Below are 26,525 nucleotides of genomic sequence, written 5' to 3' on the forward strand. Positions count from 1 at the left end.
GATGGTGAAGCATTGCTCCAGTAGCCTCTATCTGTTCTTCCATCTTTTCCTCTCAAAGCCTCTTTCTTTAAGGACCCAAAAAGGGAGTGATGGGTGCACTAGCCCATCCCCTTATTATTTTTCCACCAATGAGGCCTAATGTTCATTTAGTTAATTTCCGGTTCCAAGTCTTCTGGTTTCACCAAGCAGGATTTCTACACAGTCCTTGAGTTATATCAGGAGGCCTTTTTTGTAGACTAATTCACTGTCTCCCTTTCGTACCTTTTTGCCGTCACCCTTTGTTGTTATAGGTTATGGTGACATTTTATGAACTTTCACATACTTTTTACAGTTGAGATCCCAATTAGCATAAATCTGTGGGCCCAATTATCATAACAGCCCACCTCATGTATTGCCCTTTTCTCTCTTTAATTATGAAATAATCATATAAAAACTCTCACCTATTGACCTTTTTCGTTCTTGAATGATCAGTTACTCTATAAAATCCCTGCAGATTTGACCCCCTCTTTTTTTTTGGTCCAGTTATCAAATGATTGTATACAGTTCCCTTAGATTTTCTCCTTTGTCTCTCCTTTGAGTATTAATATCAAAGCCTCTCCGTTTTTTGCCATTTGTCCCCCTGTAGTTATCAAATATTGATATAAGCCCTTTCTCAGATTTGAGCGCGTTTCCCCACCCTTTTTTGACTGTACCAGCTTCGTGTTTTAGAGGGAAATTATTTCTCTGGTTCACTCCCCAGAAGGGGGAGTGTTCAGATGTGGGTGACAGGGCCTAATTATCTAGAATGGATTTAATACCCCTTTTATATTTTGCCCCTTTTCTCTCATTATCTGATATTAAATAAAACACTATGTCCTCAGACGTTCTCAACTTCATCTCAATGGCATATTGATCTAAAACCGCTACTTTCACCCCTTTTCTACCCCTTTCTCCTTAATTTTTCTACTCTCAGATCCAATCTCCGCACACTTTGCCCCTTGTCCTCTATTTTTTGATTATTGATGTAAAAATAATCACACCCAGCTGCTGGGAATAGGGAGGGGGTTGGGATTCCTGTCCCTGGACCCTGCTCAAGGGCTCTGCCCTCCCATACCAGCCTCTGGCTAGTAGGCCTGAGATAAATAGGAAGGCCCCTGCCCTCCTCCATCGGCTGGGAGTACAAGGGGCTCTCTCCCCCACCCTGAAGCCTCCTGGCTGCTCTGAGCAGGACGAGGGTGGGATTCTGCTTCTCTGGCCCTCCCAGAGCTTCCATTTTATCAGCCTTCTCCCCCATGACTAGTGGGATTGTGACTGGGGCAGCAGGTGCTGAGTGGGGGACTCTTGTTGTTCTAGATGCCGGTGACCTTTGAGGAGGTGGCTGTGTATTTCATCCAGGGGCAGGGGACTCTCCTGGACCCCGCTCAGAGAGCCCTCTACAGGGACGTCATGCAGGAGAACTACGAGACGGTGAACTCGCTGGGTAAGGGATTTCTTCTTCCTGTGGTTATTGGAAACTGCCACATCTGTGAGGTGCCCTGTTGAGCATCTGCTCAGGTTCTTCCATGCTTGCTTCAGTGTTGGGGGAGTGGGCTCCGTCTTCCCTAGCTCCAGTGGGAGACAGAGTTGAAACTGAGATCGGGGAGACAGAAACATATGTATAGCGGAATCAGTCAATCAGGGCGGCTGCAGGAAACTTGCATAGATCTTTCCTTCTCCTCTCCGGTGCTGAAGCTGTTCTCACAGTAGAAGAGCAGGTAGGCAGGAGCAGAAATTGTAATAAGGCGACTCGCCTCCCTTCTGCTCCTCTGCTGCTCCCATCCCGTTTCCTTCCCTGCAGCACCAGGCCTGGGAGAGGGGGCATGTGACGGGGTCCCCGGAGTGAAACCTAGAACTGGGATACCGCTGGGCTCCCTGTCCCTGATTTTGTGACAAGCTGCAGACTTACAGATGTCCACAGGCAGGGACACACCCAAGTTACATGAATGCTTCCCCCAGCCACTCATGAACTAAAATAGAGGCTTCAGCCAATTCCTTCCAGCACCTCAGCATAGTACCCCTGAGCTGCACCGTCCTGCCCCGGTCAGAAGCCTGACCAGTGTAAGGTCATTACCCAGGCCGCCCTTCCCTCAGTGTGGAGAGGACGTGCACCAGCCTTCGTACCCGAGCTGAGATTTCCCCAGCACCTCAACCAAACCAGGCTGTTTTAAGTAAAGTATAAAATAGATTTCTTAACTAGAGAGAGATCCATTTTTAAAGTGATTAGAAGTGGTAGGTATAAAAAATCGGAGAAAGTTACCAAAGAAAAATGTACAATCTAAACCTTATTACATTAGGCAGTATTTAGATCAGTTTTCTTACTCCACTGGGTGTTAGACTTTTCCTTAAGCCTGGACCAGTTTCCTCAGATGATCTTTGTCTTCTTGGCATTCCTGTTGCTTCCAGCATAGATAGGGGAGGAGAAAGGCAGAGACATGCTGCAACTGATCCTTGTATAATGCCATCAATCCATATGCCTGAGAGACAGTTCATAGAATTGTAGAATGTCAGGGTTGGAAAGGACCTCAGGAGGTCATCTAGTCCAACCCCCTGCTCAAAGCAGGACCAATCCCCAGACAGATTTTTGCCCCAGATCCCTAAATGGCCCCCTCAACGATTGAACTTACAATCCTGGGTTTAGCAGGCCAATGCTCAAACCACTGAGCTATCCCTCCCCCCGGACATGTCCCAGTGAGCTCAACTGAGTCACAGTGATCAAGTAATCCCCCATTGTGTGGACTTGGGCAACTGTCATTGAATTGTAAATCCCTTGATTACAACTCCCCTGATCATTAATGGTTGTGGGGCACCCTCCTGGGCGGGGGTCCTTTGTATGTCACTAGCAAACTTACAGTATATTTCAGTAACAACCATACAGCACAATCTCATAACTTTATACACACTAATGATACACATATTCGGACAGAACAATGGGTTTCAGCAGATCATGACCTTTCATATGATATATGGCATGCTTTGTATGAAATATCACAATTGTATGACAGTGGTGATTATGGGGGATACAGGTTGCTATTTTGAGGTGCAGTGCCTCACAGGGTGAAGAACCTCTGGAGCTGTAGGAAAAGCAGAGGTGGGTCAGCAGAATTGATTTGGGGGGGGGGAGGGCTGAACTGATGTGGGAGATGGGGCAGAACAGGTAGGGGCGGAACGCATACAGGGTTGGAGGGGGTGGAGGGGACAGGCAGATGTGGCATCATTTTCATTTTTGTTGAAAACTATGGACCCCACACACACACACCCTTTCTCAGACCACTTTCAGTGCTGGTCTCTCAGATTCTTAGATATGGCAGTTCAACATCCTTCATCTTCCTGGGCTGGAGGAAATGTCTGTTCCAAGTGTCCCTCAAGCTCCCAGGCCCATGGCACCTCAAGCGTTTGCCCTGAAACCTGGAAGGTTTTCCCTTCTGGAGCATGAATGTTCAGGAGAACGCATGGACTTCCTGCTCAAATCTAGAAACTGCCCACACACCTGGGCTTTTCTAGGGATTTAGATAACTGCATCTTCATGGTGCTCTTGACAGGACAAGAATCCTATTTTGTCTCGCAACCGGGGGGATATAGGATCTCTTTCTAGACAGGTTCTTGATTGGGTCTGAGTACTAGCTTAGGTCATTTCCTTTCCAAAACAGCACAATGCTTCATTCAGGTAATTTTGCCATATATCCCCGGTCTTCAATGTATTCTCTTTCCTGACACTGGGAAGAGATGTGGTGGTGTTTGTCTGAAATGCATTTGGACAAAGAGTTCTGCGCTCTCTCTCTCTTGGTTTTTCGTCATATCTTGGGGGAAGTAAGAGGGAAAAAAAACAAGCCCTCTATTATGGTTTTCCTGTTGGTTCAATTTTCTTGATCTTTTAAGTTTCCCTCTTGTTTGTGGAGATTGGTTTTAGTATTGGCTACTTCCCTGCCGTAATGGATCATTGATCACCAGGTACCTAAGAAGGAGAAAGGTAAAAATTATCCACCCATCCATCGTTTCCCCTTCTCTGAAGTGGGCTCTGGTGCTCCATGAGACCCGACAAAAATTTTACATTAAATTCCAGTTGAAGGGGAAATGTCTCAATCCTTCTTTATTTCCCCCATGGAACCTTCCAACAGAGAGGTGGAGAAAACTTAGGATTCCCACCTTTTGGGATCTTGCTTTGCTGTAAACCTTCATTTCCGTTTTTGTGTACCAGATGAATAAGTAGATGAAGTATCCTGCCTGGAGATGGCGAATCTTCTGTAAAGTTTATTCATCAGAACTTTACTCCTGGGGGAATTCTGCGCCAAAAAAATAAAAAAAATTCTGCACTCATTATTTTACAATTCTGAAAAATTCTGCATATTTTATTTGTCCAAATAACACCCTATAATCATGCCAGTTTCAATTATTTTGATAATTTATTTCAAAATGTCTCTCGGCAAGTACGTCTGTAACAATAAAGACCCAAAAAAAAGATTCTGGTAATTGTCTCTGACAAGTAGATTCCTTACCAGGTATACAGTAACTCCTCGCTTAACATTGTAGTTATGTTCTTGGAAAATGTGACTTTAAGCAAATCAAATTTACCCCTAAGAATTAATGTAAATGGGGGGTGGGGGGTTAGGTGCCAGGGATTTTTTTTTTGGCCAGACAAAAGACATTATTACATATACAGTATAAGTTTTAAACAAGTTCTAATCTTGTGTGGGGACCTGCTCATGAGCTCCCTGAGCTTCTCCTAAAGCAACCGTGTTGATATCAGGTGGGATATTTCCCAGGGAATGCCTTGCTGCTAAATGATGAACTAGCACTCGGCTGAGCCCTCAAGGGTTAACACATTGTTGTTAATGTAGCCTCACACTACAAGGCAGCATGTAGGGAGGCAGAAGGGAAGAGATACAATAGACGCAGGGCTGCAGCTGTAAACACTTCCTTGGGGAAACTGAATGTGATGATGAACCCACACTATCCCTCTGGAGCGCACCACTCCCTCCTCTGGACCGCGCATGCACGGCTGCACAGGCGTCAACTTTCCAAAGTACCGGGGGGGGAAGAGTGCTCAACTCCCAGCTCTGCCTCAAGCCTGGCCCCACTCCACCCCTTCCCCCGATGCACTCCTCCCCCCAGAGCCTCCTGAACGGTAAAACAGCTGATTGCTGTGAGTGGGAGGCGCAGGGAGGGAGGGGGAGTTGCTGATCCGTGGGGCCAACAAGAGGCGGGGGGTGTTGTGGGGTTAGAGGGGAGTGGATAGAGGGGCTGCCAGTCCACCCTGGTTCCAAGCCCCCACGGCCAAACAACTTTATAAGGAAATATTGTGCAACTTTAAATGAGTATGTTCTCTAATAGGTCAGGGACAAAACAGCTTTAACTGGGACGTCATTAAGTGAGGAGTTACTATAGTAATACAGAACTTTTTTCCCCCACAGAAAATACATTCTGCCCCAGAAGTTCTGCAGTTCCGCCTTTTGCCCACCAGAGGCTGCTGTAGCGCCAGAACAGCCGGCTGCGTTCATGCTGCTTGCCGTTCTGGCACCACAGCGGCCTCTGGTGGGCGAAAGGCTAAACTGCAGCAGTTCTTGGGCAGAAAAGTATTTTCTGTCGGGGGCCAAAAATCTGCAGGGGATATGAATTCTGCACATCCGCAGAGGCGCAGAATTCCCACAGGAGTAGAACTGATAGCTCGTCTTCTCAACTTTGGCATTTGTCTTGAGAGTTAGAGAGACAAAATGTTCACAGAACACCTCCATCTTCTGGCATGACATTGTGACGCTAGAAAAAATTATTGTATTTTATCTCCATGCTCCTAAAATGAAGAGGAGTAACCCAGTTGTAATGGATCACTGAGCACCAGGGGCTCACTTCAGAGAAGGAAAACTTGCAGACAGGTAAGTAACTTTTATCTTTCTCAAAACCCCATCAGTTCTTGTGTTTTCTTTCTTCTCTTTGCTGTTCCCCTTTCTTTCCCTTTGACTCTAGCACTGGGAATGACCCTAGTCTGAATTCTCTCTGTATCCTAGCAGGTGAAGAGATGCTGAGTGAGAATGAAGAGGAGAATCTCCAGTAGGGAACCCCTAAGCAAGTGGGACGTTATCAGGAAGATCTAAATGGAACGGTTCCTGGAGCGTTGACCACGGATAATCTTGTGAGAATCATTGCAGGTCAGAGGGACAGCAGAGAAACCAATTGTGGAAGGAAGTAATTAAATCCATTACTTGTGGGGAATGGTGCAAAGACCTCAAGGAAACCACAGCCCAGCAGAGAATCCACACACAAGAGAGAAAAAACACACACACAACGCACGGCAAAAACTTCAGTTCGAGATTGCACTTTATTAGACACCAGAAAACCCACACAGGAGAGAAACTCTATAAATGCTTTGTGTGTGGAAAAAGATTTAGTGACAACTCGCACCTTATTGGACATCAAAGAATTCACACAGGAGAGCCCCTATAACTGCATTGACTGGGAGTTAGTTTGGCGACAGAAGCACACTTTATTACGCATCAGAGAATACCCACCCGGGAGAGAAACCCTACAAATGAATTTATGGTGAGAAACATTTTTTCAGCACTCACATCACAGAATCCATACAGGAGAGAAAACATATAAATGCCAGGCCTGTGGGATAAATTTCAATCGGCGGTCAAACCTAGCTTGATATCAGAGAGCTCATACAGGAGAGACGCCCTATAAGTACCTTACTGTGGGAAAAATTGTAGTGACAACTCACAACTTATTACACATCAAAGTGCCCACATGGGTGAGAGACCCTATAAGTGCTTTGACTGTGGGAAACGTTTCCTTCAGAGCGCACACCTTATTGCGCATCAGCGAACCCATACGGGAGAAATGCCTTATAAATGCCCCGACTGTGGGAAAAGCTTCAATCGAAGTTCAAACCTGGAAAGACACCAGATAGTCCACATACGAGAAAAACCACATAAATGCCTTGACTCTGGGGAAAAGGTTAGTGATAAGTCACAGCTTGCTCCACATCACAGAAGCCACTCAGAAGCAAAACCGTATGTATGCAAGGACTGTGGGAACAGTTTCATTCAGAGCTCAGATCTTATTGTGCATCAGAGAGTTCATACAGGAGAAACACCCTATAAATGCCCCGACTGTGGGAAAAACTTCACTCGAAGTTCAAATCTTACTAGACATCAGAGAACCCACACGGGGGAAAAAACCCATAAATGCCTGGACTGTGGGAAAAGTTTCATTCAGAGCTCAGATGTTATTGTGCATCAGAGAAGCCATACAGGAGAAACGCCCTTTAAATGCTCTGACTGTGGGAGATACTTCAGTCGGAGTTCCAACCTTGCTAGACATCAGAGAATCCACACGGGGGAAAGACCCCATACGTGCCTGGACTGTGGGAATAGTTTCATTCAGAGCTCAGATCTTCTTGCGCATCAGAGAATCCACATGAGAGGGAAAAAACCATAAAAGCCTCCACTTGTGAGCAAAAGTTTAGTATAACAGATCACATCTTACCACACACTGGATGACCGATGTTGGAGAAAGCCCTTATTAATCCCTGGATTGTGGGAAAAGTTTCCGTCAGAGTTCAGTTCTTATTTCACATCAAAGGATCCACATGGTAGAGCGACTGTATACATACTCCGAATGTGTGAACTGTTTCATTCACAGCTTTGTATACATCAGATAGTCCATGCAGGGGAGAGAGACTATAAATCCGTGGCTCTCAACCTTTCGAGATGACTGTACCCTTTTCTGGAGGCTGATTTTGTCTTGCTTACCCCCAAGTTTCACTTCACTTAAAAAGGACTTGCTTACAAAATCAGACATAAAGATACAACGGAGTCACAGCCACTAGTACTGAAAGATGGCTGCCTTTCTCATTGTTACCCTGTCATTCTAAAATAAATTGTCAGCTGTAGATTGAGAAATGCGGATATAGATGCAGAAGCGACTAGTAACTACTGAGCGTGGGGGCACAATGACAGCCCCCCCCCCTTGCCACCACAGCCACAGTCAACTTCCTGGTGATGGCCCGGGCCCCCTTCAGCAACCCCCTCTGACCACAGCACCCTGGGCAGTCACCCTCCCAGGGCCAGCCTTAGGGAAAATGGCACTCTGGGGAAACAGGTATTTTGGTGTTCTGGCCCCTGTGGCCTCCCCCAACCCATCCTCCCCTGGCCTCTGGGGCCTCATTCCACCACACCCCCCCCGGTCCCTGCTTCCTCCTCCGGCCCACCATCCATCCCCCAATTGCCCTGGCCCCTGCTGCCTCTCCTAGTCCCCTAGGTCCCTATTGCCTCCCCCTGCCTCCTCATCCCACCCCCTGCTCGCCTGGGCCCCACTGACTCCCCCCTATTGCCCCGACTGACTCCCTGAGTGCCCTTCTGCACACCCCAGGCAGGCTAGTCCAGACTCATACCTGAGCAGGTAATGGCGGCTGCTGGTGAGGAAGGGACGGATTCATCCGGCTTCCCCGCGCCCCCAATGCTGCCAGCCCGGTCTCACTTCCCTGCTCTAGGCGCCACCTAGTGGCACCCAGTGGGAGCACTCGCTGTTGCTGCCTTTCCCAGGCACCTCCCTCTCAGCCACGCTCAGCCCAACTCCCACCCTGGCATAAATCTGGGGGGATCATGTGACCTGGCATGACCCCCCCCCCCAACATGTCAGCTATGGATATAGCATATAGAGCAGTGTAACCAAGTCATTATCTATATGAAACTTTAGTTTGTCCTGACTTCGCTAGTGCTTCTCATGTAGCCTGTTGTGAAAGTAGGCAACTATCTAGATGAGTTCACGTACCCCTTTGAAGACCTCTGCTGTCCCCGTCCCCCCCCCCGAACCACTGCAATAAATGCCTCGATGGTGGGACAAGTTTCAGTCACAGCCCACGCGCTATTAAACACCACACCGGAGAGAATTTGAATGACAGGGAAGCTTCAACTGGGCTCTGACCGTAGCGTGAACAAATGAACACAGGGAAGAGTCCTCTTAGATCTTCTTAGCAGGCAGTATGCAGCTAACACCAGGTGGGACGGTGTAGACTTCTCCTCCACACTGGAAGGACATTCTCCCAGCGCCTTGATTAGGGCGGGCCATAGTCAAAAAAAACCCCAAACCATCCATTTCCTACTTCCCAAATCAGAGGCATTTGACTACCTAGCATCCAACTGCCTGTCTCAGGGCACAGCGTCTTTCTCGAATTCTCTTCCCTTTTCTGCCAGCTGTACGATGGAACCCTGTTGCTGGAGCCCCGAGCAGTAATGTGCTGAGTTGAAACGCACTTTGCTGAGCAGGGCCCTGGGGCGGGAGCTTTTCATTTCGGTCTTTGGAACAATTAAAGTGGAATTCAGTTTTTTAAATGTCCAGTGTCTTTTGTCTAGTATAATGACTAAAAAAATGGCCTTTGGTGGACTCGGAGGCTGTCTAGGAAGCCTCTTTCAGGTGTTAATTCCCCAACCCTGAGCACTGCAGATTCCAGAGCTTTCCAGACCCTTCCAGGAGTCTGTGACGGAAAACCCTTGTGTCCAGGGGAAATCCTTTCTGGCCGGCGTTTCTATTCACCTGTCTCTTGCAGAGGGAGACAGTCAGTCTGTGGGCTGGTCTACACTGGGGGTGGGGGAATCGATCTAAGATACGCAACTTCAGCTACGAGAATAGCGTAGCTGAAGTCGACGTATCTTAGATCGACTTACCTCCCAACCTCATGGCGCGGGATCGACGGCCGCGGCTCCCCCGTCGACTCCGCTTCCGCCTCTCGCGCTGGTGGAGTTCCAGAGTCGACAGGGAACGCGTTCGGGGATCGATTTATCACGTCTAGATGAGACGTGATAAATCGATCCCCAATAGATCGATTGCTACCCGCCTATCCGGCAGGTAGTGAAGACGTACCCTGTGAGAGCTCTGCTGCTTGTTTTTAAAAGGCTGGTGGAGCAGTCATGGAGAGAAACAGGGACCAGTTTTGCAAAATGCTCTGACCTTGGCTGATGTACCGTGCTATTTCAGAGCTAGGTATTATTCATTGCCCAAAAATCAAGCGTGAGGTGCACAGTAAGTGGGGTCCCACAAGCATTACAAACTCACATAATGTGTCGTTTAAAGTTACACACACAGTCCAGGCCGGGTGGGCTGAGGGAAGGCAGGGAGGTCACCCAAAGCATCTTAGCTCTGCCTCGTCATACGCTCTCAGACTTCTCCTAGAGTCGAAACGCGCTGTGCTCCTCTGGCTGAGTCCGGTTTAAATCAGGAGAGATCCCACTGGAGTCACTTGGGCCCCATTCCCCTCACTCACCCCCATGTAAGTCCGGAGTGACCTCCCTTGGCATCACATGGGGTTGATTCCCATCTGCCCCAGTGTAAATCCGGAGTAACATTGGTGCCACGTCGGCTGATTGCCCCCTCTCTCAGCCTGGTACAAAGCCAGAGTCAACCCATGGCAGTCCCTGGAACGGTCTACAGTAGTGTGAAGCACTTGTAGGGGGAAAATCAGATGTTGATTTCTGAACATAAGAACGGCCATACTAGGTCAAACCAAAGGTCCATCAAGCCCAGTATTCTGTCCTCTGACTGGCCAACGGCAGGTGCCCCAAAGGGAATGAACAGACAGGTTATCATCAAGTGATCCATGCCCTGTCACCCAGTCCCAGCTTCTGGCAAACAGAGGCTAGGGACACCATTCCTGCCCATTCTGCTGCTGCTTGTCTAACCCACGCCCACTCAGTAGGGCACTTTGCCCCCCTTGATTGGTGGCTGGGCCATATAGAGAGGCTGATGAGCACTGGATGATAGTCTGAGGGTACATCGACACCGGAAAAAGAAAAACCACAGCAACAAGTGTCAGCCCAGGTTCACTGATTTGAGATCACGCTCCAGGGCTGAAAATAGCAGTGTATATGTTCCTTCTCAGGCTGGTCTGAGACTGACCCCTCTTAGAGCGGGAATATCTACACTGCTATTTTCAGCCCCGTAGCCTGAGTCAGTAAACCCAGGCTCGGAGACTCACCGCCACGGGGTTTTCTTTGCAGTGTAGATAGACCCTGGGGGAGAGGGGGGTTGTCTACAGGCCAATGTAAGTCTGGGCTCTTATTCGTGCCCAACCCCACCCACCTTCCATCTAGACACAAATTTGTCTGACTCAGGCCAGTAAGCCCTCGGGACCTGGGCACTAGGACCCGAAAATGGGGGGGTCCTGAGCCCAAGTCCTGTTGGAACTCGGGGTTCACACTGCATCATTTTGCAGCGTGGACTTAGCTGAGGCCCAGGTCTTCAGAGTCATGTTCAGAGAGTCCACCAGTGCTCTCCCACAATCCCCTGGGCTGCTTGGTGTTTGGCTCTGGTGTCGGGTGTCCCCCTTCCTCCCACTGTGTACCCGGTCTCCACAGGCTCCTGAATGCACTGCTTAAAGCAGGGGTTCTCAAACTGGGGGTTGGGACCCCTCAGGGGGTTGTGAGGTTATTATGTGGGGGGTCACGAGCTGTCAACCTCCAGCCCAAACCACGCTTTGCCTCCAGCATTTATAAGGGTGTTAAATATATAAAAATGTGTTTTTAATTTATAAGGGGGGGTCGCACTCATAGGCTTGCTATGTGAAAGGGGTCACCAGTACAAAAGTTTGAGAATCACCGGCTTAAAGAGACAGAGTGCTGACACACTCAATCTGGCACACTCACATTCCTCCCAACACACACACACACATGCACTCTCTGACACACACACACACACACACACACTCCCTCCTACACGCACAAACCCACATGCGCACTGTCACACACACACTCCCCCCTCTACGCACACACACACTCTCCCAACACACACACATACTCTCTCCCTCACCCACACACACTCTCTCCCTCACACATACAATCCCTCTCTCTCACACACAAACACACACACACACACACTCTCAGACACTCCACCACCACACACATACTCTCCCTCACACAGTCCCCCCAGCACACTCTCTCTTACACACACATTATTGTTGTTATTGTTACTTCTTGGTGCTTCCTGTCAAAATATGCAAGGCACATATATTCTCTGTAATTTTATCCTTTCAAAGTTCATTAAGGATCACAGTACTGTTATTTTAGTTTTTTGACTGGTCTGTGCATTTCATAATTTTATTTCTCTCTTACACTTCAGTTTAATTCTGTGAGTAGTGAGTTCTAAAATGCCTAACCTGTCCCGGCTGGAGTAATTATCTTTAGTACTTTTATCACCATATTGTGCTTTGCCTCATATTCTCTTGCTCCTGGTAAAGGATAGTCTTTGCTCAGACTCCCAGGCACACAGCACCTCAGGCGTTTCCCCTGGAACCAGGGAGGTTTTCCCTTCTGGAGCATGAATGTTCAGGAGAACTCATGGACTTCCTGCTCAAATCTAGAAACTTCCCACAAAACTGGGCTTTTCTAGGGATTCGGATAACTGGATCTTCATGGTGCTCTTGACAGGACAAGAATCCTATTTTGTCTCACAACCAGGGAGATATAGGATCTCTCTTTCTAGACAGGTTCTTGGTTGTGTCTGAGTACTAGCTTAGGTCATTTCCTTTGCAGAACAGCACAATCCTTCATTCAGGTAATTTTGCCATATATCCCTGGTCTTCAGTGTATTCTCTTTCCTCACACTGGGAAGAGATGTGATGGTGTTTGTCTGAAATGCATTTGGACAAAGAGTTCTGCGCGCTCTCTCTTGGTTTTTTGTCATATCTTGGGGGAAGGAAGAAAGAAAAAAAAGCCCTCAAATAAGCTGTTTTTCCTGTTGGCTCAATTTTATTCACTTTTTAAGTTTCCCTCTTCTTTGTGGAGATTGGTTGTAGTATTGGCTACTTCCCTGCTGTAATGGAGCATAGATCACCAGGTACCTAAGAAGAAGACAGGTAAAAATTATCCACCCATCCATCGTTTTCCCTTCTCTGAAGTGGGCTCTGGTGCTCGGTGGGAGACCCCACATAAATATTGCATTAAATTCCAGTTGAAGGGGAAATATCTCAAACCTTCTTTATTTGCCCTATGAAGCCATCACAGAGAGATGGAGAAAACTTAGGATTCCCACCTATTGGGAATCTTGCTTTCCGTTAACCTTCATTTGTATACCAAATGAATAAGTAGGAAAAGTGTCCTGCCTGGAGATGGCTAATCTTCTGTAAAGTTTATTCATCGGAACGTATAGCTTGTCTTCTCACCCTGGGCAGTTGTCGTAAGCGTTAGAGAGGCAAAATGTTCACAGAACACCTCCATCTTCTGACACGACATTGGGATGCTAGAAAAATGTATTTTATTTGATCTCCATGTTCCTAAGATGAAGAGGAGTGACCCAGTGGTAATGGGTCACTGAGAACCAGGGGCTCACTTCAGAGAAGGAAAACTTACAGATGGGGTTTTGAGAAAGAGAAAGTTTAGTTACCCAACAGTTCTTGTGTTTTCTTTCTCCTCTTTGTTATTCCCCTTTCTTTCTGTTGACTCTAGCACTGGGAATGACTCTAGTCTGAATTCTCTCTGTGTCCCAGCAGGTGAAGGGATGGTGAGTGAGAATGAAGAGGAGAATCTCCAGTAGGGAACTCCTAAGCAAGTGGAGCTGCATGGGACGTTATCAGGAAGATCTAAATGGAACGGTTCCTGGAGCATTGACCAGGGAACATCCCATAAGAGTCATTGCAGGTCAGAGAGACATCAGAGAAACCAATTGTGAAAGGAAGTAATTAAATCCCTTATTTGTGGGGAAAAGTGCAAAGACCTCAAGGAAACCACAGCCCGGCAGAGAATCCACACACACGAGTGGAAAAAACCACATGCACAACGCACAGCAAAAGCTTCAGTTCAGTGTGGAAAAAGATTTAGTGACAACTCGCACCTTATGGGACATCAAAGGATTCACAGAGGAGAGACCCTATAAATGCACTGACTCTGGGAGTTAGTTTAGCGACAGAAGCATACTTTATTATGCATCAGAGAACCCCCACAAAGGAGAGAAGCCCTACAAATGACTTTACTGTGAGACACTTTTTTTCAGATCTCACATCTTATTTCACATCACAGAATCCACACAGGAGATAAACCATATAGGCCTGTGGGAAAAATTTCAGTCGGAGATCAAACCTAGTTTGATATCAGAGAGTCCATACAGGAGAGACACCCTATAAATGCACTGAGTGTGGGAAGGAATTTAGTGATAAAATCATGCCTTATGGGACATCTGAGAACCCACACAGGAGATAAACCCTATAAATACCTTGACAGTGGGAAAAGCTTTAGTGACAACTCACAACTTATTACACATCAAAGCGCACACATGGGTGAGAGTCCCTATAAATGCCTTGACTGTGGGAAAATATTCCTTCAAAGCTACAATCTTCTCGTGCACCAGCGAATCCATACAGGGGAAACGCCCTATAAATGCCCCGATTGTGGGAAAGGCTTCAATCGAAGTGCAAACCTTACTAGACACCAGAGAATCCACATAGGAGGAAAAGTGCGTACCAGCCTCGACTCTGGGGAAAAGGTTAGTGATAATTCACAACTTACTACACATCACAGAAGCCACACAGGAGTGAAACCCTATGTATGCAAGGACTGTGGGAACAGTTTCATTCAGAGCTCAGATCTTATTGTGCATCAGAGAGTTCATACGGGAGAAACACCCTATAAATGCCCCGACTGTGGGAAAAACTTCACTCGAAGTTCAACCCTTACTAGACATCAGAGAACCCACAGAGGGGAAAAAACCCATAAATGCCTGGACTGTGGGAAAAGTTTCATTCAGAGCTCAGATCTAATTGTGCATCAGAGAAGTCATACAGGAGAAACGCCCTATAAATGCTCTGACTGTGGGAAATATTTCACTCGGAGTTCCAACCTTACTCGACATCAGAGAATCCACACGGGAGAAAAACCCCATACGTGCCTGGAGTGTGGGAAAAGTTTCATTCAGAGCTCAGATCTTCTTGCGCATCAGAGAATCCACGTGAGAGGGGAAAAACCATAAAAGCCTCCACTTGTGAGCAAACGTTTAGTAACAAGTCACATCTTACCACACACTGGATGACCGATGTTGGAGAAAGCCCTTATTAATCCCTGGATTGTGGGAAAAGTTTCCGTCAGAGTTCAGTTCATATTTCACATTAAAGGATCCACATGGTAGAGCGACCATATACATACTCCAAATGTGTGAAATGTTTCATTCACAGCTCACAGCTTTATATACATCAGATAGTCCATGCAGGAGAGAGACCCTATAACTCAGTGGTTCTTAACCTTTCCAGACGACTGTACCCCTTTCAGGAGCCTGATTTGTCTTGCATACTCCAAGTTTCACCTCACTTAAAAACGACTTGCTTACAAAATCAGGCAAAAACACACATCCTCTCCCAAGGCCCCCTCCCCCCGGCCTGTGGGATATGATTACACAGCAGTGTAGGTCTGAGCTCATATTCGTGCCAACCCCCCCTTCCATCTATACACAAATTTGCCTGACTTAGGCCAATAAGCCCTTGGAACCTGGGCCCTAGGACCCGAAAAGGGGGGGTGGGGGGGTCTGAGCCCCAGTCCTATTGGAACTCAGGGTTCACACTGCATCATTTTGCAGTGAGGACTTAGCTGGACCCCAGGTCTTCAGACTCGTGTTCTGAGAGTCCGCTAGTGCTACCCCACAATCCCATGGGCCGCTTGGTGTTTGGCCCTGCCGTTGTGTTCTGACCCCTGAGCTGCAAACAGGGAGATCCGTCCCCTGCGTTAGCTACGGCCACTGGTAAGAGGAAGGCCTTTGCCCAGTGCGCTGGTCACTGGACCAGCGTCAGATTCTGATAAATCTGCGGTGTGAGGCGAGCCAGACATTTGACGTCAGTCAGAGCACCAGAAATGATCAGGTGTACCAGAAAATAGCAGGCAGCCTGGCAGAGTTGGGGATTAAACAGACCCATGACCAGTGCAGGGAGCCAGGGCTGGCCTTAGGGGTCGGTGGGCTGGGCCACTGCTTAGGGGGGCGCCGTGCTGGTCTCTCCCACCCACCTGACCTGCCGACAGCTAGTGGGCTTAGAGGCAGCCAGACAGGTGCAGCAGTGCCTGGAGAGGGCAGACGGTCAAGCTGCAGTGGGGGCGGCTGGTAACTCCTCCGAAGCGGGGGTGCCCCTCCTCCCCTGCTGCCCTGCTCCACTGGGTCTGCAGCCGCTACTGCTCCTGCCACCGCCACCCCCACGGAGCCACCCCCGCCAAGCTCGGGACCTGGAGCCTTCCTCCTGTCTGCTGTACAGAGTGGGGGTTCTGATCTCAGGGTGTTCCCCTCCCCACACCTGCATACCCGGTCTCCGCTGAGCTGGGGGTCAAGGGGAGCATGTGTGTGCTGGTGACTTTGGGTGCGGAGTGGGTGCTGCTGTTCCAACTCCTGAATGCGCTGCTTAAAGAGACAGCGCGCTGACACACTCACTCTGGCACACTCACACTTCCCCGATACACACACACAGTCTCTCAGACACTCCCCCAACACACACCCACCCACACTCACTCCCCCAACACTCTCGCGCACACATACGCATATTATTGTTGTTATTGTTACTTCTTGGTACTTCAAGGCACATATATTCTTTGTAATTATATTCTTTCCAAGTTCGTTAAGGATCACAGTGCTGTTATTTTAGTTTTTTAACTGGTCTGTGCATTTCATCATTTTTTTTCTCTTATGCTTAAATTTAATTCTTTGAGTAGTGAGTTCTAAAATCCTAACCTGTCCTGGCGGGAGTAATTATCATTAGTACTTTTATTACCATATCGTGCTTTGTCATTCATTATTTAAAGTAGTACAATCAAATAAAAGTGTCCTCCTAGAATGTAAATGTAGCTTGTAGTCACCTGAGCAACGCCAGTTCAAAAAAAAAAAATTAGCTAAACACATAACTGTAGACACTGTGCAGATGAAGGTCGCTTATTTTCAAAGGGTATTTTTAGTTATATCTGTAAAATAACTTCAAATTAATAGGAAAATAAATGCAGTTCCAAGTCTGATACTAATAGTAATGATGGAGTCAAATGTTAGGATAGGTCTACACTTACCCGGTAGTTCGGCGGCAAGCAAATCGAACTTCTGGGTTCGACTTACCGCGTCTTATCTGGACGCGATAAGTCGAACCCGGAAGTGCTCGCCGTCGACTGCGGTGCTCCAGCTCGGCGAGAGGAGTACGCGAAGTCGACGGGGGAGCCTGCCTGCCGCGTCTGGACCGAGGTAAGTTCGAACTAAGGTACTTCGAACTTCAGCTACGTTATCACGTAGCTGAAGTTGCGTACCTTAGTTCGAATTGGGGGGTTAGTGTAGACCTGCCCTTAGTGAGTCACGTACGTGATTGTGATCGGTAAACATAAACGCCAAAATAATTAGAAAACTAAATTCCCGTTCTTAATAAAAGAGGGGGAAAACCCTCACTCGCATATGTTAAAATTAAGTAAATACGTTTTGAGTGGATAAAACAATTGACTAAAATAGAGTAGATAATGGCAGTAACACACCGTGTCTGTTAGAGAAAGCAAGCAGATTTTATTTATTTTTATTTCTCTCTCCTAAAGATAATCTGCAAAGTATCACACTTGTGTTTCTGATACCTGTGTTAAAGCTCCAGAACTGATCCCTCAAGGCTTGGGATTGGGAATATCTTGCTGTATCGTCTCTTGATTGTTCTAAGCTTCCATATAAACTTAAAATGTGGCTTTAATTGGTGTTGGTATACATTTTTTTTCTTTTTTTTAATATAGGAATTAGATACAGTGCTCCTGTCTGCTAATTCCTAAGTTATTAGCTGCAAAAAATCTAGTTTTCAGGTTAAAGTTGCACCTCCCACCAAAAGCTGAAATGGCACCCTGGGGGGCCCAGGAGTGGCCAGAGAGCTGCAGGATGGCCAGGGGCTCCAGCAAGATGCAGCCCCCGTGTGACAGTGCAGAGCCTGCCTTGAGATGCAGGCTGGGCACCACAAGCCGCAGCAGCAGTGCGGAAGTAAGGGTGGCTATATACCATGCTACCCTTACTTCTGCGCTGCTCACAGGTGCCGGCTTCCGCCGGGCCCCAGGGGTGTTCAACCCCCCCCCACACACACACACTCTGCTCCAGGCCCCGCCCCCACCCACCCAGTTTCCCTGCCTCTTTTCACCGAGTTCCGCCCCCTCCCCTGAACGCGCCCCGTCCCCACTCCTCCCTCTCCCCCCAGGACCTGCTGCACGCTGCGGAACAGCTGATTGGGGCGGGCGGGAGGCACTGGGAGGGAGGGGGAGGAGTTGATCGGCGGGGCCGCCGGTGGGCGGAGGTGCTGGGGGGAGGGAGGGAGGTGGCAGTCCAGAGTCGGCGCCTCTGGTGCTGCTGCTGGCAGCAGTGTTGCCTTCAGAACTGGGCGCCCAACCAGTCCTGGCCACCCAGCCAGTGCTTAATTTGTGCTGGGGTGAGCCCTGGCACCTCTTTCTATACAAATTAGGCACTGGGGGGAGGCAGCGGGGCCTGGAGGTCATGGTGGGGTGGGGACCGGGGGGGGGGGCTGTGGCAGTGGGGATTGGGGAGCCATGGGGGCCAGGGGCGAAGGGGGGGTGGGGAGCTGTGGGGGCCAAGGAAGATCGGAGGTGGGGAGCCCGCAGGGGTGTGGTGCCCACGGGAGCCAAAATACAAGTTTGCCCAGGGCACCATTTCCCCTAAGGCCGGCCCTGCAGGGAGCAGGTTAAACAGCTCCAGAGCCAATACTGGAAAGCCAGGGATGAGAACCGCACCTTTGGGAACTCTCCATCCCCCTGCCGCTTTTACAAGGCACTGCACTGAGCCCTGAGCCCCCAGCCTGTTCAGCCAGGATGGCCACCTTCTTACCTCCGAATTTAGTATAGCACCGGAGGGGAGCCAGCCGCCGCCGGAGGAGATTAGCGCAGCCATTCCCGTGCTCATGCCAGGAGCACCAGAAGCTCCCTAGAAGTGGGGGAGCCACCGGCGCCCAAACCGGGGCCCCACCCCCCACTCCACCTGACAGCCTCTTCCCGGGGCCATGCCCCCTGCTCCCTCCTTTCGGCCCCCTACTCCCCCTCTCCCCCCGTCGTTCGCCCTTAAGGCAGGTAAAAAGTGATGGGGCCTCCCCTATTCCGGCCGTCTTAGCTCACGCGGCCCATGCCAGTCCTTGAGATAGTTTGGCTGCTGGAGCAGCTGCAGCACGTCCTGGGTCCCCACTGGCAGGAGCTGTTTGATGACCCCCCCAAAGGAGCAGCCAGCTGTGGAAGCAGCAGCAGAAACAGAAGGGGCAGACGTATCCTCAGAGCCTGGTAGGTTTTTGGCACCATGTCTGGTGTTATGAATGTACGAATGGGAGGAGAGGGGTTTCTGGTATATGACCCAGCGCACTGTTTATTACAAGCTGTGGGAAGCAGCATGTACCCACTAATGGCGAAATGTACACCAGCGTCTTAATCCTCACCCCCCCACATACCTACAACCCCCACCCCACCCATGGAATTCAAAGTGGAGACCGGGAAGCGCAAACAGCAGGGAAACAAACATTTAACGTTACAGTTCTACTAGATACCTGCAAGTTCTTACAAAGATGCGTCGGGGTGTTAAATATAAGACCCAGATATTGCCTTTCCATTTTCATACACCACACCGTACAAATCGCCTACGTCACGGTGTACCTGTGAACAATAAATTGTACCGCGCGGAAGTGTAGTGCGTGGGTGACGAATTCACTGTCTGAAATACGCGGGTGGTACACAGTCTAGAAATGTGACAGGGAAGGGGGGGGCTGCCTGTGCAGGCCATGCTAGCGTATGTGTTTGCATGTAGTCCGTAGGTAGATGTAGTCAGAGTAGGCTGTATTGTAAGCCATAGGGAAGCAGTAATCTGTGCAGATGCTAACGCAGCAGCCGGTTGATTTCCACCATGAATTTCGACCCAATCGCAGGTTCTGATAGCTGCAAACTTTTCCCGTAGTACGAACTCCAAATAGGCAATCATATTTCAGGGAAGGGTGTATTTTCCGGGCCCGAGTCTATAGGACATCAGCCTATTCCATTCATAGATGAGTTGCTTAGACATCACAAGCTTGAAAAACCTCTGTGGCATACACAGCCGGCTTGTCAGCAGTACCTTGGAATGGAATCTCCCTTTGCACTTCAGGAGCCACCAGGATTGTTACGTCCTCCAGAATGTGGAACGCCTGAAAGGACTGAGAATCCTTAGGTAGCAAACCAGAGCACCTCCCACTCTCCCCAGGCTACAATGGCCTGCAATTTTTAAATGTATATTTTAAATCAGAACTACAGGATAGTGAGCTAGATGGACCATTGGTCTGACCCAGTATGGCCATTCTTATGTTCTTAAACATATAGCAATTGTGTATTTCACCTTACCATTTTGTGTGCCGTCTTTTCACTCTGCTTAACTCAGGCCTGTCCACGGAGCATCTGGGAACTTAAGCGTCCTTCTGAGAATATAATGAAGCTGAATTCTCCCACCGACATAGCTACCACTTCTTGCTAGGGTTACTCCCTTTGAAATGCAAAAATCCCAGCACCCCACGCTCAAGGCAAACCCACTGCCTCCTCCTCCTCCTCCACTGTGATCAGAGAACCCGGATTGAGAGCAGCGTGCCAGACAGGAAACCTTCATCAACTGTGCCCAGCCCAGGTGGGGACTTTCCCCAACCCTCAACCACCAGGCAACTCTGCACCCTCCCTTTCAACAGCCGCGTATAGTATCTAGAAAGATAACACATAGAACTAAGATTGATGACATCACTGGTCTCACTCTCGCGTGACTCAAACCCTATCTCTCACACACACACACGGGTGCGTGTTGGTGGGCAGACAGCTGCCGTATTTTCCACAGTTTTGATCTGTTCTCATTTCAACTGCAGAAGTGGGAACGCTGCACCATCTGTAGCTGGGCACAGAAACTTTTATTAGCTATCCCAGTGTCCTATGAGACTAGGATACAAATCTTTAGGCCCACGTGGAAAAAAAATAAACCTGGCAGTTTAAAATATTTTTCTGGCAAATCCATTAAAAAAAAACAAACAAAAAAACCAGCCAGGCCGCTCACATACCGGCCAGGTGGTACCCCTACCTCTCCACAAAGTGGATTAACTAAGGTTACGTCTACATTGCGCACTTTACAACGGTGCGGCTGTGCCGCTGCAGCCACGCCGTTGTAAGGGGTGCTGTGTAGATGCCCTTTGTTGCCGGGAGAGAGCTCTCCCGGTGACAAAATAAAACCACCTCCAACGAGGGCAGTAGCTTGGTTGCCGGGACAGCGTCTCCCGCCAACGAAGCTCTGTCCACACCGGCGCTTTTCGTTGGGAAAACGTTTGTCGTTTGGGGGAGGAGAGGTGTTTTTCACACTCCAGAGTGACAAAAGTTTCACGGCGAAAGTGCTGTGTAGACGTGGCCTAATTCATTTACGCGCTGCAGCAGGGCAGCTGCTCCAGTGCAAACCTGTAGGTGTAGACAAGACCCTCAACACTGTAGCCAGTGCAAGTCACTTCCAGCTGCCCGGACCCCAGCAATAAACCCATTGCACTGCAGCCACCTTGCCTCTTGGGGGCTCTGCATCCCCCAGACCCAGGCAGCCTCTCCCAGCAATTCACTCACTTCCCTGCCGCAGGGGAGCCGTTTCTTGGGGGGCAAGGGCTGTGGGTGGGGTCCGCTCTTGTAGGGCAGAGAGACGGAGTGTGGCAGGATTCCTCCCGGGTGGCAGATCTGGGTGTGCATCGAGAGGGATGTGGAGGGGGGGATTAATCAGCTGCTGTATCTAGGGTGACCAGATGTCCTGATTTTATAGGGACAGTCCTGATTTTTAGGTCTTTTTCTTATATAGGCTCCTATTACCCCCCACCCCCAGTCCTGATTTTTCACATTTGCTGTCTGGTCACCCTAGCTGTATCCCGAGGGTTCTGGTTGTTGCTCGGGGGAGGCTCTGGCTCAAGCTAGTCTCTGTGTTTATCTTCCTAGGTCAGCTCCTCCTCCTCCATTGTGATCAGAGAACCGGGAATGAGAGCAGCCTACGCGGGGGAGGGAACCTTCATCAACGCCCCCCCTGTGCCCAGCCCGGGTGGGGACTTTCTCCGGTGGCTGGAACCAGCCTCTGGGGCAGCTCCGGGCTCTGCCCACACCAGCCCCGGAGCCGGAGCCTGCAGGTGATGGGGAGACCTGGGGGAAAGGGCTGGGGATCGGCAAAGTGACTCTGCCCTGGGGGTGGAACTAGGGGGGCTGCCGCATCCCCTGGCTTAAAGTGGTTTCCATCATATGCAGGGTTTGGTTCAATGGCTCTCAGCATCCCCACTATACAAATTGTTCCAGCTCCCCTAGACTCTGCACAAACGGTCCCCCGGATCCTCAGATCTTGCAGCTCCTGGGAATCTGCTCCCAGGGATCTGAGCTGTGTTAAGGAGGGGGCGTCATTTCAGAAAAATTCGGGTGAGGGCTGAAGATAGACTATTATCTAGTATATGAAATCCTGCAAAGTCCAGGGGTGTGTGTGTGTAACAACCTTTTATGTACTTGAAAGTCTATTAGTCTATAAGTATCTGCCTGGGGACCAAATATTTAATATTGGGCTTTTCAATCTAGCAGAGACAGGTCTAACGTGATCCAATGCCTGGAAGTTGAAGCTAGAGGCATTCAGGTTGGAAAAAAGGTATAAATATTTAGCGGCGAGAGTAATTAACCATTGGAATAATTTACCGAGTGTCGTCCTGGATTCTCCTTCACTGATCATTTTAAAAGCCAGATTGGCTGTTTTTCTAAAAGATCTGCTCTAGGAATTATTTGGGGGCAGTTCTGTGACTGTGCTCTATGGGAGGTCAGACTAGATGATCACAGATTGATTTAGATGATCCCTTCTGGCTTTGGAATCTACAACTCATTCAGTCTTTCCTTTATACAGCTTGGGCCTTTGGGTACGTCTTCACTTACATCCGGGTCCGGATGTAAGCAATCGGTTTTCTGAGTTCGATTTATCGCTTCTGGTTAAGACGCGATAAATCGATCCCGGATCGATCCCGGAAGTGCCCCGGATCGATCCCGGAAGTGCTCGCCGTCGACGCCGGTACTCCAGCTCGGCGAGCGGAGTACGCAGCATCGACGGGGGAGCCTTCCTGCCGCGTCTGGACCGCGGTAACTTCGGACTAAGGTACTTAGAATTCAGCTACGTTATTAACGTAGCTGAATTTGCGTACCTTAGTCCGAAGTGGGGGGGTTAGTGTAGACCAGGCCTTTGATTGGCAGACCATGGTCCCCTTCTCAGGCCATAGCTTCATGACTGGAGGTGGGGAATTTGCATTCACCCCCACTATGTATCCCCCAGGAAAACCACGTAACACTTCCCCCCCCCAAAAGTCCATTCTTGTCTGGCACATTGCTCAATGTGATCCTTTGAACCCCTAGGTCTTGTGTCATTCTGCACCCAAAGGAGCTGATGGTTGGGATCCTGAACCCTAAACGTGTGTGACCTTGGTGCACCGCAGAGGGGGAGTACAATTTCAGCAGCCCTGAAACTGCGACAGTGGGTAAGTCCAGTTCACCTTTCTCAGTCTCCCGAAGTTACTGTGTCGTCTTTCTCCTCTTTGCTGTTCCCCTTTCATCCTGGCTTGGGGAATGACTCCTGTCTGGATTCTCTCTCTATCCCAGCAGGTGAAGGGAAGGTGAGTGAGAATGAAGAGGAGAATTCCCAGCTGGGAAGTCCTGAGCAAATGGAACTGTATGGGATAGTATCAGGAAGATATGAATGTCACGTTTCCTGCAGTATTGACCAGGGAAGATCCTGTGAGAGTCAGGGCATGTCCGAGAGAAACCAGCTGTGGAAGGAAGTGATTAAATCCATTAATTGTGGAGAAAGATGCACAGACCTCAAGGAAACCACAGCCCAGCAAAGAATCCACACACGAGAGAAAAAACACATGCTCAAAGTGTGGGAAAAGCTTCAGTTTGAGATCGCAGCTTTTTAGACACCAGAAAACCCACACGAGTGAGACACCCTATTAATGCCTTGAGTGTGGAAAAAGATTTAGTGACAACTCACACCTTTTTAGACATCAGAGAATTCACACAGAACCTTATAAATGCATTGACTCTGGGAAAAAGTTAAATGACAAAACACACTTAAATACACATCAGAGAACCCATATGGGAGAGAAGCCCTATAAATGCCTTTACTGTGTGAAAACTTTTTTTCAGAGCTCAGATCTTATTTCAAATCACAGAATCCACACGGGAGAGAAACCATATAAATGCCAGGACTGTGGGATGAGATTAAGTTGGAGGTCAAATCTAATTCGCCATCAGAGGATCCATACAGGAGAGACATCTTATAAATGCCCTAAGTGTGGCAAAGAATTTAGTGATAAGTCACACCTTATGGGACATCGGAGAATCCACAAGGGAGATAACCCCTATAAATGCCTTGACTGTGGGAAAAGTTTTAGTGATAACTCGCACCTTGTGACTCATCAGAGAACCCACTCGGGAGAGAAACCCTGTAAATGCTTTGACTGTGGGAAAAGTTTCATTCAGAGCTCAAATCTTATTGTGCATCAGCGAATCCATTCAGGAGAAACACCCTATAAATGCCCCGACTGCAGGAAAAACTTCAATCGGCGTTCAAACCTGACTAGACACCAGAGAATCCACATGGGAGAAATCGCCGTAAATGCCTCGACTGTAGGAAAAAGTTGAGTGACAAGTCACCACTTAATACACATCAGAGAACCCACACCGGAGATCGCTCCTGTAAATGGCTGGATTGTGGGAAGAGTTTCACTCAGAGTTCAGTTCTTATTTCACAGCAAAGGATCCACAGCGAACACAGAGATGCTTTGAATGTGGGAAATGTTTCATTCAGAGCTCAAGGATTTGGGTTTTCCCCTTTCATTAGAATGATGTTAAAACTTCTGAAAATAACATGATCCTATAAGAAGACTCCAAAGGTTTAGACAGTTCAGTGGAGACCAAGTATAAATCTGTTCTCCTGAGTTTGAGTCAGAAGGAACATGCTCTGGGACGTCACGTTCCATGAACCTAATTGTATCGTACAGCCCGGTCTGTATTGTGGGTTGTTCCCTCTTTGCTGAAGGCCTTTTGGTCACATAGAATGTAAGACCAGAAGGGACCACTAGATCATCTAAGCTGACCACCCGTATATCACAGGCCACCAACCGCACCCTAAGCCCTTCCATGGAAATGAAATAGTTCCCGTCTTTGGATATTAATTTAGTTTGACGTGATGAAAAGCCGATTTATCTGGGACTTCACAAGACAAATGACCCTTTGCCAGAAGAGGCCTTTTTTATTTTATTTGGCCTTTCCCTCCACCCACTGCCATGAGATATCTGTGGTGTTTGAACAATTATAATTCTAAATAACCACAATAAACAAACACCAATGGGCGAGTGTGAGAGTCGCAGCCTGAGAGGCAGAGACTGAAATGGGGACGGAGGTTACTGCCTGATGCCCTGCAATGAGGTGAGATCCGGTCAGGAGCGGGGAGAGTGTAGGAAGTGGGAGACGCAGACCTGGGAAACCGCAGGGTTTTCTCTTGAGAGACAGACAGCTGAGGCTGAGAACTGTTAACTTGCTGCACTGGGGCCTGATAGAGACAGGAACTACCCTGCAAGTGTTGTGTGAAGCCATCCCTGAGTTCCACAATGCGCAATCAACCTGTGGAACTCTTTGCCAGAGGATGTTTTGAAGGCCAAGACTATAACAGGGTTCAAAAAAGAACTAGATAAATTCATGGAGGATAGCTCCATCGATGGCTATTAACCAGGATGGGCAGGGATGGTCTCCCTAGCCTCTGTTTGCCAGAAGCTGGGAATGGGCGACAGGGGATGGATCACTTGATGATTCTGTTCTGTTCATTCCCTCTGGGGCACCTGGCATTGGCCACTGTTGGAAGACAAGATACTGGGCTAGATGGACCTTTAGTCTTTCCCAGGATGGCCGCTCTTACGTTCTTATGAATAGTAAAGATCTACGAAAGGATCAGGCTGAAAGGACCAGGCTGAGTATTATTATGAATCATGTTCATTACAGCTTAAGGGGCCACGGAGAAAGGGTCTTCCTTGTGCTAGGCACTGAACAAACAGAGGAGCAGATCACAGCCAAGAAGGAAGCCAGGGAACTAGTCCACAGACCTCTTCAGCCCTGAAGCCAGGCTGACCCCCATCACCACGGCCAAAGTGAGAGCTAGTCTACTACACTAGAGGTGCTACAGCAGTGCAGATGCACCAATTCAGCGCATCTGGTGAAGACGCTCTATGCCGCCAGGAGACAGCTCTCCTCTCGGCTTAATAAATCCACCCCCGCATGCAGTATAAGCTGGAATGCATTTTGTCCAGACTTCAGATCAGGTTTGCGTCTCTTTTCTGCGCTGTTTCCAATTTTTCAACATCCTTTTTAATGTGCAGATACCAGAACGGTATTTGCTATCTCAGTATTGGTCTCCCCAGTGCCATTGACAGAGGTAAAATGACTTCCCCACTCCTGTGTTTGTACATCCAAGGGTCACATTAGCCCTTTTTGCCCCAGCATCACACTGGGAACTCATGC

At 48.7% G+C, this 26,525-nt stretch overlaps 1 protein-coding gene and 2 pseudogenes across 2 annotated transcripts; 2 read left to right on the forward strand and 1 right to left on the reverse strand.

Moving 5' to 3' along the window:
* LOC112124284 overlaps window positions 1-26,525 on the reverse strand; it is a 408,472-nt pseudogene that overhangs the window by 209,992 nt on the left and 171,955 nt on the right.
* On the forward strand, window positions 1,277-15,136 carry LOC112105240 (zinc finger protein 774-like). Of its 2 annotated transcripts, none has more exons than XM_029913857.1 (2): window positions 1,277-1,459; window positions 13,490-15,136. In XM_029913857.1, exon 2 carries the CDS (start codon window positions 14,167-14,169, stop codon window positions 14,962-14,964), a length of 798 nt encoding a protein of 265 aa, XP_029769717.1. In that variant the 5' UTR covers window positions 1,277-1,459; window positions 13,490-14,166; the 3' UTR covers window positions 14,965-15,136. The 2 variants fall into 2 exon arrangements, with proteins under 2 accessions (XP_029769717.1, XP_029769718.1); XM_029913858.1 differs by having other exon boundaries at window positions 13,493-15,136.
* LOC113408190 lies at window positions 22,094-25,667 on the forward strand (annotated as a pseudogene).

This window comes from Terrapene carolina, unplaced genomic scaffold (assembly GCF_002925995.2).
Source record: "Terrapene carolina triunguis isolate 2854851 unplaced genomic scaffold, T_m_triunguis-2.0 Scaffold990, whole genome shotgun sequence".
Classification (NCBI taxonomy): Eukaryota; Metazoa; Chordata; order Testudines; family Emydidae; genus Terrapene; species Terrapene triunguis.